Here is a 16479-nt window from a genome sequence, read left to right as displayed (position 1 = left end):
GAAACTTAGCGTGTCCCCACATGAAGAGACAACTAACTTTAACTTTCATACAAACTACAGGACACTTTCCCTTTCCTAAAAGTGGAACAAGCTTGGATTCTGTTTGGCCGAGCTAGGACATGAATTCTGGAAGAGACGGTACACACACGTGCATATGATACCCCATATAAAAAGAATGAACTGGGTAACCAAGAATCTGGGACAGTCTGACTCTGCCCAAAATTCTCATCTTGACCTGATGCTCAAATGAAACCAGGAACCACATGCGCCGCACCCTGGTTCTTTCACAGTCCCGCTGTGGTGAAACTTCACAGGGGATGCCGGATGAGCGATCCGCACAAGGGGTTGTAGTCACAGTGGGGGCTGCTCTACAGAGGAGCCCCCCGTTTGCTGACTCTGCAAAGCAATGAACCACACAGCACCGGGGAGCCTGAATGCCATCAATCATAGCCCCACGGACCGAACCCATGAGGGCTGGGGAGACCGTCCTGAATTCCTGCATCGTCACTGAGGCCACCACATCCTGTGAAAAACATCTGCTGGCCATTGTCGGTGCCGTAGGAAGCTGCTGAAGGGAACACTTGGAGTCACGCACTGTTCAGGCACGGCACGGAGGGGCGGGTTTTAGACGGGCCAGGCCTGCTAAGGATGGTATTTTCAGGAGGGGGAGAGCAGCAATTAGTCACCTGTCAAACGGCTGTGGCAAAATCTGGGCAAAGGCTGAATGCTGGCCTAATACCAAGGGGAGGAGAGCTGACCGGGTTTCCTGTGACTGCTTGTACAAATACGCCTTAGGGTGACGATAATGTGGAGGATAATGGTTAAGGAGGACTCCTCCTACTGTGTTCAACACTAGCTGATTCTGTACTAACTCCAACACTGGGCTCCACAATTTAGGAGAGCGTCAGGAGACACTAATTCCAAAGGATTAAGGGGAAAACAAAACAAGTGAAGTAGGGATGGATGAAGCTGGCAAAGGGGATATCCAAGTGACTACGATAAGGAAAAACTGTCCATCTATAAGGAGCAGATATTTAGCAAGTACATAGCATACTTATACATACAGTACAGGGAAATGAGTGGCTAGGCATATACAACAGAAAAGGCCTCTGGGATCATTGTGGACCACAAGCTGAATAAGTCTGCAATGTAATGCGATGCTAACAAATATCTATGAACAGTACCATTTTATTGGACATAGGTGAGAAAGGGTGTCATGACTAGGTCTGACATCTAAAAAGGATAAAGAAAACAAAGCAGAAAGCTTGAAAAGAGAAAATATGATAACAGGATGCAACCCAAGGAGCAGTTATAGAAGCTGTGGAAGATATATACTTGTTGAAAGAAAAGTAACTAGATAACTGCATTAAGGTAGTTGATAAAGAGCTTAAAAAAGGAAATGACAGAAAACCTTTGGTCTTAAAAGGACATTTCCAGTTTGTAAAACATCTGACAACCTTTTTTATTCTCAGCAAACACATGAGAAACAGCCATCATTTGGACTAAGCCTTTGGTTTGGTGGTACTTGGCTATGCTAATGTGTATGACTGACACACTGTCACCAGCTGCAAGCTCTATCCATCAGCCATTTAGTTTCTGACCTACTGTCTTTTGTGTAAACTCTTAACAAGCAGAGTTTGCTGGTCAGTGGACTGAAAGGTGCAATGGCAAGCCATCTTCATTTGTCACCATGTGCTTTATCTGTCTACTCAGTGCCTGCACCATAACGTCTTCTGCTGTAGTCCGGAGCCAAGATGCCAGCTCCTAGACTGCAGGTGAGGGACAGCTGGGTGAAATGGCATGCACAGCCAAGGGCCACATAGCTGGTCCATTGTGCCATGGCGGAACTGAGACTTGATCCTGGATCTCAGGCTCTGAATCTATTTTCTCTGTTTCTTTCTCAACTTGCCTGGGGGTGAAGGGCTGCAACAAAATTAATTTTTCTCTTTTTTTTTCCAAATGACTGCCCTTACAGTCCATCCATATCCAACAACTAGGTTAAGCCAAGAAGAGCTAACCACATCTTTTCATCATCTTAGATGTCAAAAATGTTTAGAAAAGACTCGGCTCAGAAAAAAAAAACACATTTATTCTCTCTTAATTGTGTTTAAGCTGCAGCTACAGGAATGGGACAAAATAAACAGGGAGAGGACTTGTTATGTGCTCAGAAAGGCTGTGGAATCTCTCCTCATGAGATTGTTTTTTTCCTTTTTTTTGTATAAAGCAATTGTATAAACTCTCATCCTAGTAGGATGCTTTAAATATGAAAGAGAACGGACTCTCTGCCCTTTCTGAATTCCTTTTGACCTTATGATTTAATGGCATTTGGAGAATTTGGGCTTATACCCACTGGATGAGCGGATTAGTTGCCTCATAGAACAAAGTAATGACAAACATAGTTATGTTGGTGAGTTCTGCATCAAGACTCTGCGGCTTGACAGACGGCTCATTTTCTCAATGTTCACTTGAAATTTCAACTACAGCGTGGTTCTATTTTTCAGTCTTTGTGGTTACTAAAAGTAACTAAAGTTCCAGATAAAATAACCACCCACCCTCATAAACTAGAAGAGATGCAGCAAGACAGCTGAGGCCAGATCACCTGGAGTTCTGTCATATAGAAGCAACATTTAATACGATCCTGATTGTTCATTGTGTGCGGGGCCACAAGACAAAAATTACCAATTAAAATGATCCACACCCAACAACGAGGTTAAGGCAAATGGAGCCAATCACATCTACTGGGGAGAAGTTCTGGTTTTGTTCTTTTAGAAGTTGAACTTTCAAATTCTGAATTAGTCCGTAATACTTAGAAAAATAATATTCTCACATTAGGGAAAAAATGTAGAGGAGAGGCAACTCATTATTAGTAAATGAGAAAAAAAAAAAAAATCCAGGCAGAAAAGACTTAAAGAGGGAAATGTTACAGATAAAGATAACTGAATAATTTCCAAATGAAGAAGGAAGGCATGATTTTCCCAAATGTAGGATGCCAAAGAGGGCACAGAGAGCAAATTTGAACACACTAGCTCTAATACACACACAGATAGCCCACTACACTAGAGCGGCCTGAGGCATTTCGTATGTTCAATGTAAACTACACATAAGAAGCCCTTCTTTTTCCTCTGCTCTCAAGAAACATACAGCTTCTCTGGCATGAACAGTTGACTTATTAGGTCAACCAGAAAAAGCACATTCATGAGACTGAACTGTACTGACATCTGCGGGCAGGCAGGCATTTTTCTTAGTCTTTAATCAGCTCCTCTAGTGAATGTCAGACATCGACCAACACATATCCAGACCCTGACTGATATTTGCATATACGCTGTTACAAAGTTCTTCCTTGTCATACTTTATTGACAGATTTTAAAGACTTTTATACAGAAATGACTTTACCAAAAATTCAAGCTATACAAGGACTTTACGTACACTCTTATACCTACACCTAACATAAAAGCACTATAGTTCTCTACGAATATGGACACGTCTGTACAAACCTTTGAAACATAGCAGTGGTTTTCCCGAAGAGTTAGGAGTTGAGGATTTACGTGACTTTTGAACTGGTTTATTAGTAGCAGCCTTGAATCATCAGGTAGAAAAGGGGGAACATTTAAGCAGAAGTTCTTCCTATTTGCTCATCAGAATGTGCTGAGCACCTACCTCCGATGGTCACGGTGGCACACACCATGCAAAGGTACTGAGATGAACAAACTGGGTGAGAAATCGCTTACACTGGGTGGCAGTACCAACGTACAGTAATCTCATAGGTGGGTACTCGCTGGCTACAGAGCTCTGAGAGGGCCTAAGGGAAGCAAGAGGAAAACAGTTTGGAGACAGGCAGAATGGTGGGCACAGAAGTCTGGACACCAAAACAAGTCAGGTCAGGATGTCACCGAAGAGATGTGCGTGTGCAAGGATGATGTGCGGTTTTTGGCTTTTGTGTGTGGTCTTAAATCAAACTCTAACACCGGAAACACCGCCGGTCAGCAGGACGAGAGCACTTCATACTACCCGGAGGTCCTTGTTTGCCGCACAAACTGGTACTGCCTACCGCCAAGGCCAGGACTCTCAGAAAAAAATGAATCCAGCTGGTAAGAATATTAAAATTAGAACCATCTTCACCTCCACTATGCTCACCATAAATCATTGTTTTGAGTGGTTCATTTTAAGATCTGAAAGTGAAACAGCTATTACAAAAAAACTCAATTTTTTAAACGTCTCCCTAAACTTTTAAGCTTAATAAAAAAAATACATATAGATTCCAGGGAAGCAACACTAGAGCAATTAATAGACCTTTTTAAATTGTAGAAAGTTATCAGTGTGTTTGGCTCCTCTTAATGACATTCAGATATAACAACCCCATGTAATTACCAGCCTACATTAATGCAGTTCTCATGGGGGTGCCACAAAAAACCTGCACAGTCACCGACAGGGAGACGGGAGGACAGAGCGGGTAGGAGCAGAGCCCAGCCAGAAAGATGCAGCGAAACTTAATCACTGTAATTTAGATTTTGTCACCAAGTCCCAGGTACAAGCTCTTTTATGCACTGTCAAGAGATCGCCACATTAATTGCTGTTCCTGTCTTCTGAAGACACAAACACTCTAATTTGCTGTGATTTCAGTTTCTCTAGCAATGTGTACTTGGTGGCTACATCCCCTCTTCCTCCAGAAAAGGCAGGCTGCGAAAGCTCTGATTACCCAGCTCACTCTGCCAAGATCAGCAGCCCGAAGTCCCGAAGCTTCCCCATTTGCCAGTCCGCAGACAGATGTGAGTCAACCCATCAGTGGGTGGGAAGCCCTGCCACCTTCCCTGAAAGGCCACATTCTTCTCTTCTCTAGTAAGTTTGACTTTCAATAGGAGAGTTATTTCTAAGTGATGATTTCAATGATTCTGCATAGCCAGTTTGAAGCAGAAAATTTAGATAATCCTTTGAGGCCTTCAGGCAGCTCCAGTCAGCACATTCGGATAATGCAAACCCAGGTGCTTGCTTCTCAGGCACTTTGTAAATCCCTGGGGATTTGTTAGATAACGGCACAGCCTCAGGCCTTGTGCTTTCCCTTCAGGGGCCCAGCTCTTTTCAACCTTACTCCACGTGAGACAAGACCTCCATAAACCGATTTCTTCTGCCGTCAAATCAGACCAGAGATACATCATCTTCAGACGAAAGACCACTCTTAAGAAAAGGTATCCTCCTTTCAAAACGAATTATTGAAAACCAAAGAAGTAGGAGTCAAACTAAATCTAGAAACCACAGAGAAACTATTCTGATCTGAAAAATGTTCTAAGTCGATGCACTACAGTTATTGAGAAGGGGATGTACCCAACACAGTAAGCAAGTGCCCTAATTCTGTGTCATGTGACTCTGTGTGTCTATAATTATGGCATCGGATGCCCAGCCTTCTGTCCTGATTTTCCAAACACATCTCTTACACCCTTTGAACCAAACGTTCTATTTTCTGAATTGTGGAACACTAACAGGATGCCTGGTACTCAAGAATATTGAGACTATTTTCCCAATTTCAGTTTTGCTTGGGGGTCATGGAATTTCCAGACCTCTCATAATCGTTTTTCCATCTGCAGTGTGGTGCTGGTAAACAGAAACAAAACTTGTGAAATGCCTCCTACCATAGAGCTTGGAATTTTAACAGAAGGAAAGCTCAAAAATGTCATCGGTAAGAATACAGACACAAAGACAAAACTGAATATTTAACTGATCAAGTTAAATCCAAATTAAGTAGCAGATGTCCTCTCTCATTAAGGTTATCAGGGGTTTACTGACAGATTATGTGCCTGGATTTCTGTTTGAAAAATAAAACTATATTAAGGCTCTCTAGTATTTTTCCTTAGGGCATAACAGTAACAGAGACCCAGAAGACAGCAAGGTGAGATACTGTCACACAAGTCAATCAGTGACTGACAACAGTGAAAAGTAAGAGGAGAAACCACCGCAGAGGTAGAGGTTAACAGGCCCACGAAGATAGCAATGGAATGTTTCCTCCCTAAACGGAGGAATCTTGTCATACTTGGGGTTTGAGGCTCAAATCCAAAAGAGGAAATGAAAAATAGTCTTTATTTTGTCTAGTGGGGTGATCTCCAAGGATACAAGGGGATGCGTACTTTCCTATACCGAAAGGTAGATGAGCTGTGTCTAATTTTAGCTGCACTTCCCTGTTGGACACCTCCCCCTCTCAACACATCACTGTCAGGAGCCAATTACTGAAGAAAAATCACCACGCAAACATCGGGGAGGTGATGTGCTCGGGTAGGGAGGCAGTGTCCAGGATGCGCTCAGCATGGAAATAACGCGCTTGGTCTCAGGAAAGACCCCTTTCTTTTAAAAATGTGGTCAGTATTTTTTAAATATCTTCAAAAGGCCATCCCAGTATATATTCTTTATCACCAGCTGAAAATTACAAAATTCCTCTCTAATTGTGGTACACAGGAAACTTCAAAAAGGTCAAATCCAACTTTACAAAAAATAAATCTGCAATTTTTTTCACAGTTTAAAGTAATACATTAGGACTGTAGGTCTAATATATTTTTGCTGGCAGATACAAGGCATTAAATATATAAGTACAATCGTCACTGCATGAAAAAGCTCTTCTCCTTATACACTAGTGAGCAAAGTGAAGTGGGATGAGACCAGGAAACGGGACTGAGGCCGGGGCTGGGCACTGGGGAGGCAGCACGGAAGGGCAGTTAGTTAGTTACCTGGTGTGGGAAGCAGCATCGTTTATACTGAAAGTGCTGTTCTCCCTGGTCAGAGGGTTCGAGCCCGCCTGGCTCTTGCTGTGGAGATCCAGGCTCAGGGAGGACTCTGTTTTCCGGTCCATACCATGACTCTCTGTTTCTAAAGTCCGATCTGCCAAGGAGATCACTTCACTGGAGCTATGCCACAGAGGTGCCACTTTCTCCTTGCCAGGCCCCGAGCGTGGTGACGACGTGGCAGCCCCCAGGGAGGCCGTGCTGCCGTGGCTGGGGCCATAGGAGGTGGTGTCGATGCCACTGTCGGCAGAGGTGCCTTGCAGATAGTTATAGCTGTTGAGTTCGGATTCTGTGCGGTCCCCATCGTACCACTTCTCGTCACTGTGGGCGCTCGAAGCGTTGCTGGAGAGGGTATTGCTACTGGAGTGGCTCGAGTAGTGGCTATCGGACTGCAAGGGAAGCAGGATTTACGTGAGTGCAAGGTTCTGCGTCCTGAACACCAGGCAACAATAATGGGAGATGACACTGACTTGTGTCCAGTTACAGGGTTCTCAAGACACAAAAGTTCCAATAATGACAAGTCAGAGTCCAGAGTGCCTGGAACCTCTGTGACTCTGGCCCATTCACAAGTGTCCCCGTGGCAGAGAGTGCTGGAATTTTTTTTTCCAAATCCATTTTTCATTATTTGACTTACGCCAAAGTATCAATACTACTGAGATCATTTTAATCAGGAAGAAATCCAAATTGTCATTAAAAATAGAAAGGCAATGACATTTCCAAAGAGCTTATAATTAGAAAGCATGCTTGATTCTAAAAGCCCTACTTGCTCAGAGTAACTAAAAGACTGAATATGAGACTAACTTCTAAAGAGATCTCCTTTTGCCTCCCCAATTAACATCTATTTAGGAGACAGCCTTCTAAGGAATGCTTAGAGGTAAAATTTATACAGAAGTGCCAAAATAATTCAACGGGAAAAAAATTAGCTTTATTAACAAATGGTGCTGGCACAACTGAATATCCACATGCAAAAAAGAATGAAGTTGGATACTTACCACATAGAAAAAGGAACTCAAAAATGATCAAAGATCTAAATATAAGAGCTAAAACTATAAAACTCTTAGAGAAAACAAGTGTAAGTCTCTGTGACTTACACCTGTGGAAGTTAGACAGTGGTTTCTTAAGTATGACACCAAACAAACAAAAAACCCCAGATAAACTGGTCTTCATCAAAATCAAAAACTTCTGTGCTTCAAATAACCCAATTAACAAATGGGTAAAAGATTTGAAGAGAGATTTCTCCAAAGAGGATATATAAATTCCCAAGAAGCACATGAAAAGATGTTCAATATCCTTAGTCATTAGGGAAATGCAAACTGAAACCACAATGGAATACCACTGTACACCCACTAGGATGGTTATAATAAAAAGGGCAGACAGCAATGAATGCTGGGCTGGCATTGTTGGGAATATAAAATAGGGTGGCCCCCGTGGGAAAACAGTTGTAGTTCCACTTTTGTTATACACCCAAGAGAAATAAAAACGTGTGTTCACACAAAACCTTCTACATGAATGTTTATCGTAGTAGTATTCATAATAGCCAAAAAGCGAAAACCACCCAAATGGCCATCAACTGATAAAAGGATTAAAAGAATAGGGTATTATCCACACAATGGACTATTATTCAGCCATGAAAAGGAATGAAGTACTGATTCATGCTGCAACACGGATGACTCTTAAAAATACTATGTTCAGTGAAAGAAGCCAGACACAAAAGGCCACATATTGTATAACTCCATTCATATGAAATGTCCAGAATAGACAAATTCAGAGAGAGAAAGTAGATTAGTGTTTGTCTCTTGGAGGGGATGGGAAGTAGTGAGGGGTGGTAATGAAGATGTTCTAGAATTAGATTGTGGTGCTGGTTGCACAACTCTGTGAATATGGTAAAAACCACCACATTGTACACTCTATATGGGTGAATATTATGGGATGTGAATAATATCTCAATTAAAAAATGTATACAGGACCCTTTCTACATAGTAGCTTACATGCTTAGAAAGAACATTTTATAGAGTTAACCAACGAAATAAGATTTTAAATGACATCTGAGTAAAATAACATTTTAAAATGAGAGGGAGGCAGGAAGTTTAGATGCTTGCTGGAAATTAAGAGGAGGAATTGTGTGTGTATGTCTCTTTCTGGGGAGGAATGAGCATGCTCTCCACTGGCCAAGGGCAGGGGCCGGAGGAGAACATGTCAGTTTCATCTCCAAGTGAAACATCTCTTCCCCTTAGGAAAAAAATCAATCCCAGTTCCTTTATTGGGGTGTTACTCTAGTTTTTCTCAATAACAATTTAAAAAGCGGTGTTATTAAGCTTTCATTTATTTATAATAGGGCAGAACTTCTTTAGCTCTGGGACTGTACTGTTGAATCTGGAAGCCCTCAGCCATGTGTGGCTATTCAGTACTTTTAATGTGGCTGGTTTGAATGGAGACGTATTGAGAGTATAGAGTATGTAATAGATTTCTATAGAAACATAATGTGAACCACATATATAATTTTAAATTTTCTAGTAGCCAAAATTTAAAAAATAAAAGAATAAAAACAAAAAAGAAACCCTGGTGAAATTCATTTTAATAATATATTTTATTTCACCAAGTCTGTCCAAATTATTTTACCATGTAATCAATATAAAGTTATATTAATGAGGGAGGGGAAACTCACAGATCTTTTGGGACAATCTATCATTTGCAAGTAGAACTGTGACAATATCACATTTCCTCAGTAAATCTCCACAGAGTACAGTGTAGGATGTGCTCTCTTGAGTTTTTGACTTCAATATTCATTTCTCTAGTGCAAAACTTACATAAGCCTTCTCATTAAAAGTTCTCTCGGCATCTTATAAATTAGTGAACATGAAATACAGTATTTCCTCATTCAGTAGAATGACATGAATACACATTCCAGTGAATAGACAGGCCAAGGAATCTAGTGCAGTGTAAAAGGGAGGTGGAGCATAGCCTGGTATTCCCAATTCCACCTGTAAGTGAGCAGGAACCGATTATTACTATGGAAAAAGGGTAAAATGTGTGCCACCATGGAAGGGAAGAGAAGCAGTGTGGAAGTGTATGGGAAGCTGTCCGTCTGGCCCTTGGACTGGTTCTCCAACCAGATCTCATGCTTGCAATTGTGTAAGGAAATAAAAATTTATTTCTAGCATATTTTTATTCTCATCATTTTGGGATTGTTTGTGATTGTTTTAGATGATCTTACAGCTAGACCTAGGAGGGGTGGCAGGGGCATACCAGTGAGGAAGTACAATGTATCTCAAAGCAATCTTAGGGCCATGGCAGCAGAAACTGCAAGGCCATGACATCAAACACCTACCCTCTGTCAGGATGGCTTCCTCTTTGACCATGCGGAGGAAAGCAGAGCAGACACGTACCATTTTCACATTGCAAGCAAGGTACCTTGCTGGGAATCTATTATTTTTATAAGTTTATAGTTAACTTACATGCCCTTGTTTGTTTGGAGACAAATGAACCACTGGATCCTGCCGCATTAATCTCCCACTGGGGCTCTCTCGGAAAGCTGGCAGTACCTTTGATACTGCTGGGAGATGGCATGTTGGCTCTGGAATACAGCATAGGACATTATGGTGCAGGCACTAAACAGATACAAGCACATGGTGACAAATGAAGATGGCTTGCCATTGCATCTTTCAATTCACTGACCAGCAATCTTTGCATTTCAGCAGTAAGCTTGTTAAGAGTCTACACAATAGACAGCAGGTCAGAAACTAAGTGGCTGATGGAGAAAGCTTGCAGCTGGTGACAACATGTCACGTCATACACATTAGCATAGCCAAGTACCACCAAACCAAAGGCCATGAACAACACAGCAAAGTTCAGAATCAACTTTTGGTTTGGGGGAAAAGTTTAGGTTATATGGATTAAATTTATGAAATTCATTCATTGCAAAGTGTGGCTAACCTAGCTTGGTCTACATTACCTAGACAGGCATGGATGCAATCATGTGTTACTTACCATGACACTTTGGAAATATTTTACCTGTATATTCATGCTGCTCGAGGACAAAAGAATTGAAATCCTGAGGTCCTCTATAACTGTAAGCTGAGCACAACAGAAAAGACACACAGCAACTAGTTTACTTAAAACAATTGCTTCCTTTCGGACTCCAAGCTGGCGTTCAAGATGGGGTTCCAAAAGTGAGAGATAAAGGATCCTCTTTAATATAAGTATAGCTAACAGCAAGATTCCGGACTTCTGCAACATCCTTCCTAACGTGTACAGGACTGGGCAACACACTCCTTGACTCTGACTCTCAACCATTTCCAAGAGCAGAGAGGCAGAAAAGCAAACATCCAGGGAGATGTGTGAGCCAGTTCAGCAAGCTCAAGTCCTGTCTCCACTGTCCGCAGGGTACCAGTTGATAACACACTGATACACAAAGACAGGTGGGTCTGCCTGACAAATACCAATCTCCTCAACATTCTTAATCGCTGCAAGTCATTAGACAATGTTGTTCTTATAAAATGAATGTAGAAAGGTCAGTCTTTTATACACTTAATGGTGGGTATTGAGAAATGAAAATGCAGTCATTATTTTTCTTGAATTCTCCCTACAATAGCTTAGACCAACTAAGCCTTCTGATTCCTTCTGACGTGCCAATTAAGAAAGGCTGGGTTATTCTCCCAGAATGCTGGGATATCAAGAATGCTAAAAAATTATTTTAGTATTTTATTTGAAGCTTTAGATAAAGACATCACTTGGACCTCCTGTACTGTGGTGGAAAAGGCTTCTATGGCAGGCTCTAGGGGTACCTTAATTAAAAAAAAAAAAGGTATACCTTACTAAGAGGATGAACAAATATATGAAAAAGATTCATCCCTATTCATTTTAAAGTCTTATCTATTAAGAGTGGGATGCCACTAAACTAAAGTGGATGCAAGAAAAAAAAAGCCTAGAGGAGGTGCGTGTGAGAGGATGAATACGGGTCTAGGAAGAACCTTATAATTACCCCTTCCAGGCCCAGGGTACCTGCTCATTTCCTGTGACTTCCCGTGAGTGGGAGGCAGTGCGCTGTAGAAAGGGCTTGCTGGCAGCCTTGCTCAAAGCCTGCACTAGGGGCCAAAAACAGCCACTAAAGTCATGAAGAAGGGATTCTATTCACATGTGTCGTTATCATCTCAACAGTATCAAAACATATGGGATTAAAAACATTCTGTCAAGAGCAGAAAAGCGGATCAGAATATGCTCAGGTTTTCTGTGTTGGGGGTGGGTGGCATCAGAGTGGGGAATGACAGATGGCTCCAATAACAAGGCCCATCTCACTACAGTTACTGGAGCAAAGCATGTCTTTAGAACCTAAGAAATGTATTTGTCTTCCTCAACTCCTGTCTTAGCTAAATACATCTCCACTCCCTTCTGTGTTCATGGCTAGTACATTTACTTGGGCACAGTCATTAAAACAGGACAAAACAATGAATTTGCAGAGAAGATAAAAAGATGGGTCTTTGCCTTAAAAGTTTATCCTTTTCAGCCCTGAAATGTATACCTTTTTATCCCACACTAATGGTAATGCTACTAACGATAAAATAAAGGGAAAAAAAAAAAAAAAAAAAAAGAAAACTAGCAGTCTGGATTCAAGTCCTTGATGGATCAACTGTGTTGATACCAAATCCCTAATGCTACTGTGCCGAAACTTAATCTTGTTTCATGGCCAAATTTTATCAACTAGTGTTGTGGTGTCATTGTGGAACAACAGCATATATATAGAGAGAGGAAGGGCCATGCATCAGAAATCCAAATGAGAGCTCCCTAATGCAAATCTTTTCCATCCAGCTGTTTTATATAGCTAAGACATTTCCTTAGCTGACAGCTTAATAGCAGAGTGAAAAGAATTTTTAAAAAAGCACACCAGGGAGGAAAGAGATTCTAACCAAGCTCTAGATGCGCCTAAACAATAACTGTATCTCTTTCCCACTCTGCATGTACACGTTTTTTTAATGCAACATTAAAAATAACAAGGAATCACTCAAGGCACTTATACTACGTAAAAACAAATAAACAAGGGGGGGGGATGTACTTAGGACACAAGGCAGGCTTTTAATCTTGGTGCTAAAAATAACTCCTATGCCCTTTCTATTTTTAAATTTGGGGTCACTGAGAATTCTTTGACTTTTCTCTCAGGTCTTCTTTCTTTCTTTCTTTCATTTATATGTAATCTAACAGAGACTTAAGTCATAGTTATTAACTAGGGCTGTCTTTACAACAGAATGCTTTGATAACATCATCAAGAGGTGGCTGGAGTCACCTTGTAAAAGCAACTTGCTTTTTGTAGAAATTACTTACTTACCCATCTGGTCGGCAATGCTATCCTCGCTTCTTTGCCAGCTGGGTGTGGATTTTCCACTGCCGCCGATGTCTGCCTGGGTGCTCTGCCTGTCAATGGAGGCTGGGGATCTGCGGCTCACTCCAAACCTGCGGGAATTTCCCCAGACAAAGACAAGGACAACATCAGGAACCTCGCCCAGGAGAGGCAGGCAGCCCTGGGTGTGATGAGCTAAATTCTAATTGACAGGTACTACCGGTTTTCGCTTACGTGTCTGTACCTGTGGTGCTCATCCTTGTGTGTGTTTACGTGGGGGTGGAAATGGGTCTGTTGTGGTCAAGACACACCACTCGGCCCAGAAAGGTATGCGTGCTGTGTATATTAACTGTTAACAAGGGCAAGAGCCCTTGGGATGAGCTAACCTAAACTATGAACAGTAGGAAACCAAAATCTTCTAGCCCTTGTGCAGTCAACCTCAGACTGTCACTCATGGCCAAAGAAAAAATTTCACAATCGAAATATTCCATATGTATCTTCCAAATGGTACATTTTGGGGGATTGTTTCTCTTCACTTAGTAATTTACTAAATCATTAAGTCATTCATTCTTGGAACAAGTATTTTCTGAGCACTTGCTCTGTGGTCTGAAAGACAAAGATTACTATCATTTATATTATGTGGAAACCACTTTCAAAATGTGTAAGTTTTCAATTGCCTTTGGGAAGGGCAATTGGAAAGTAGGTAAACTGGTATAAATAAAAACAAAATTCTATTTCTGGAAGGATCATTTAGCTATTTAGTGAGCCTGTTTTATTTTTCCTTTGTATGCCTTGATTAGCAATATCAGCAAAGCAAATGTTGACTGAGCCCATGACAAAGTGTCGGAGTGTAGAACTCAAACATTCATGTGTAAACTTATTAACTTATGTGTGGTTACTAGTAAACTTCTGAATAATTATACAGTAAAGGACTAAATAGGGCCTGAACCAATCAATGCGTGTGATGGGTGGCGCACTTGCTACAGACTGATAAGTGCACACGCAGACCCAGCAAGTGGTGTGTTGGAAAGGCAGGAGACAAGGAACAGGAAGACAAGGGGCCAAGTTCCAACTCTACCACCCAGCGCGACTGAAAAAAGTCACTGAATTTTTATCTCTATTCCTTTATGTGTAAATCAGCAATTCCATTACATGGATCCAAGGATCTATATAAAGCATCTGCAAAGTAGAGAAGGCTATAAAAACATTTATTTTATTATTTTTTGGGGGGGACAGGGTCTCTCTCTGTGGCCCATGCTAAAGTACAGTGGTACAATCATAGCTCACTGTAGCTTTGAACTCCCGGGCTCAAGGGATCGTCTTGCCTCATCGTCCCCAATAGCTGGGACAACAGGCATGTGCTATCATACCCAGCTATTTTTTTTTTTTATTTCTTGTAGAAACAGGGGGTCCCACTATGTTGTCCAGGCTGGTCTTGAACTCCTGGCCTCAAGTGATCCTCCTACCTTGGCCTTCCAAAGTACTATGATTATAGGAATGACCCACCACTCCTGGCCATAATGCTTTATTTATTTATTTTTTTTAAGACAGGGTCTCTCACTCTATCACTCACCTTGGAGTGCAGTGGCCTAATCATAGCTCACTGCAGCCTTAAACTTCTGGGCTCAAATAATCTTCCTGCCTCAGCATCCTGAGTAGCTAGGACTATAGGCATGCCCCACCATGCCTGGCTAATTTTTTTGGTTTGTTTGTTTGTTATTTTTTTGTAGACATGGGGTCTCGCTATGTTGCCCAGGGTGGACTCAAACTATTGGCTTCAAGTGATCCTCTTGCCTCAGCCTCCTGAATAGCTGGGACTATAGGCATATGCCACTGTGCCCTGCTAGCTTTTACTTTTTTGGTAGCAGTGGAAACTAAACAGAACTTTTTAAACCTTTAAATTTAAATGTTTTTTTTCTATCTGATTTTAAATGAACAAGAGGGAAGATTATCTTTAAACTCTGCCTTGAAAAACATTTCACCAAGTGAACTTTTAATTTCACTTCTTATATATACCACACCCCAAGCCCCCCATTTATTATGTGCTAGGGTATCAGGGATACAAAGATGCAGTCCTTGAAGAGCTCAGATAAAACTTGTTCTAAATTTTACATGGTGCCTCTTTTTGGAGAAGCACTTAATAGTTTAAGAGTCACAGTGAGATGTGAATTTTAAATTCACTGTTTGGCTGACAAATGAAACACAATCAGTGACCAGGACTCTGCTTCCTAAGGCAGCCCATTCCTTTCCAGGGTGGGCTGACAGCTTTGAAATACCTTCCTCACAATGGGCTGGAATCTTCTTCCCTGTAACTTTCACTGACTGGTCCCAGTTGCCGCCACAGACAAGTTGAACCCCTCTAAGCGTGCCAGGAGAAAGCTACCACGGCCTCCTCACCTCAGCAGCTTTCACCTTCAGCTTGTACATACTCAGTCACGTTTCTCACACGTGGTCTCCAAACTCCTCACTCACCTAGACCCTCACTTTGGACAGGTCCTGCCTTGTCGGTATCCACCAAAGTGTGTGGCCCAAAAATGAATCTCCAATTAGGGCAGAATGGGCCCTATGTCTTTTAAACAGCATTGCTTTTTAACTACCTTTCATTCCCATCCTAAACTTGTACGGGTGCCTATCCCCCCGACATTCAAGGGGAGCAGGTATTACTAACTACCCTGTTAGATTTCACCTCTCATTGCATTTGGATGGTCTCAATGTCCTCACCTCAGGGAGCGGCAGGCGTGTGTCACACAGCATTATATAGGTGCGGGTGCCGAGCAGTCTGCCAGAGTCGAGGGAGGACACCACAGTAGCACATTACATTGATGGACAATCACTGGGTACTGCCCTAGCTACGATGTCACGCTCTTGAGCCTTTTAAAGTTTAACGACTTTGCAGCAGACCACATACATTCCAGCTTCACTGTCAACATTTTTCCCCTTGGTAAGGGTATCTCTAGGATCAAATCCAGCCCATGAGCAACCCCACTGATATAAACAAAAACTACTTGGGATCTAGAAGAAAAACATTGTATCATCATCTTCTCGTAAAAGATCACTTCAATATCACCTATGGTAGGTTCAGTTAGTAAAAATCCAGTTGAATAACTACCATCTCATTAACAAAAACTGGGCAGCATGGGCCCTGGGATCATGTTTTTAACATTAATATTCACCAAAACATTAATATTTCCACTTAATTTTCTAGCATACATTTAGAGTATATCACAGACAAAAGAAAACAATGTGGGCTTTTTTGGGCTAATTTATATTTTATTGCTAGGCTAACATTGAAATCTCAGTGAATTCTTAGTTTTGAAGTCGAACCAGGACATTTAATATCTACTAATTAAATCATGACATAATTAGTTGGGCTTGTGGTATGGT

The 16479-nt window shown here is 41.6% G+C and overlaps 1 protein-coding gene across 2 annotated transcripts in view; it reads right to left on the bottom strand.

The window, feature by feature from the left end:
* SIPA1L1 (signal induced proliferation associated 1 like 1) overlaps positions 1–16479 on the bottom strand; it is a 355295-nt gene that overhangs the window by 24034 nt on the left and 314782 nt on the right. The window contains exons 16-19 of one of the 2 annotated variants that reach the window (XM_069488451.1): positions 13084–13208; positions 10776–10838; positions 10220–10338; positions 6711–7153 (exon numbers count right to left, since the gene is read on the bottom strand). In XM_069488451.1, coding sequence (XP_069344552.1) covers positions 6711–7153; positions 10220–10338; positions 10776–10838; positions 13084–13208 — 750 coding nt within the window. The remainder of the gene's footprint in view (positions 1–6710; positions 7154–10219; positions 10339–10775; positions 10839–13083; positions 13209–16479) is intronic. The other variant, XM_069488458.1, reaches the window with a different exon arrangement.

The sequence above is a fragment of the Eulemur rufifrons genome, chromosome 2, assembly GCF_041146395.1.
Source record: "Eulemur rufifrons isolate Redbay chromosome 2, OSU_ERuf_1, whole genome shotgun sequence".
In the NCBI taxonomy this organism is placed as follows: Eukaryota; Metazoa; Chordata; class Mammalia; order Primates; family Lemuridae; genus Eulemur; species Eulemur rufifrons.
The sequence above is the reverse complement of the archived record's forward strand: the minus strand, read 5'-3'. Positions and strand labels throughout refer to the sequence as shown.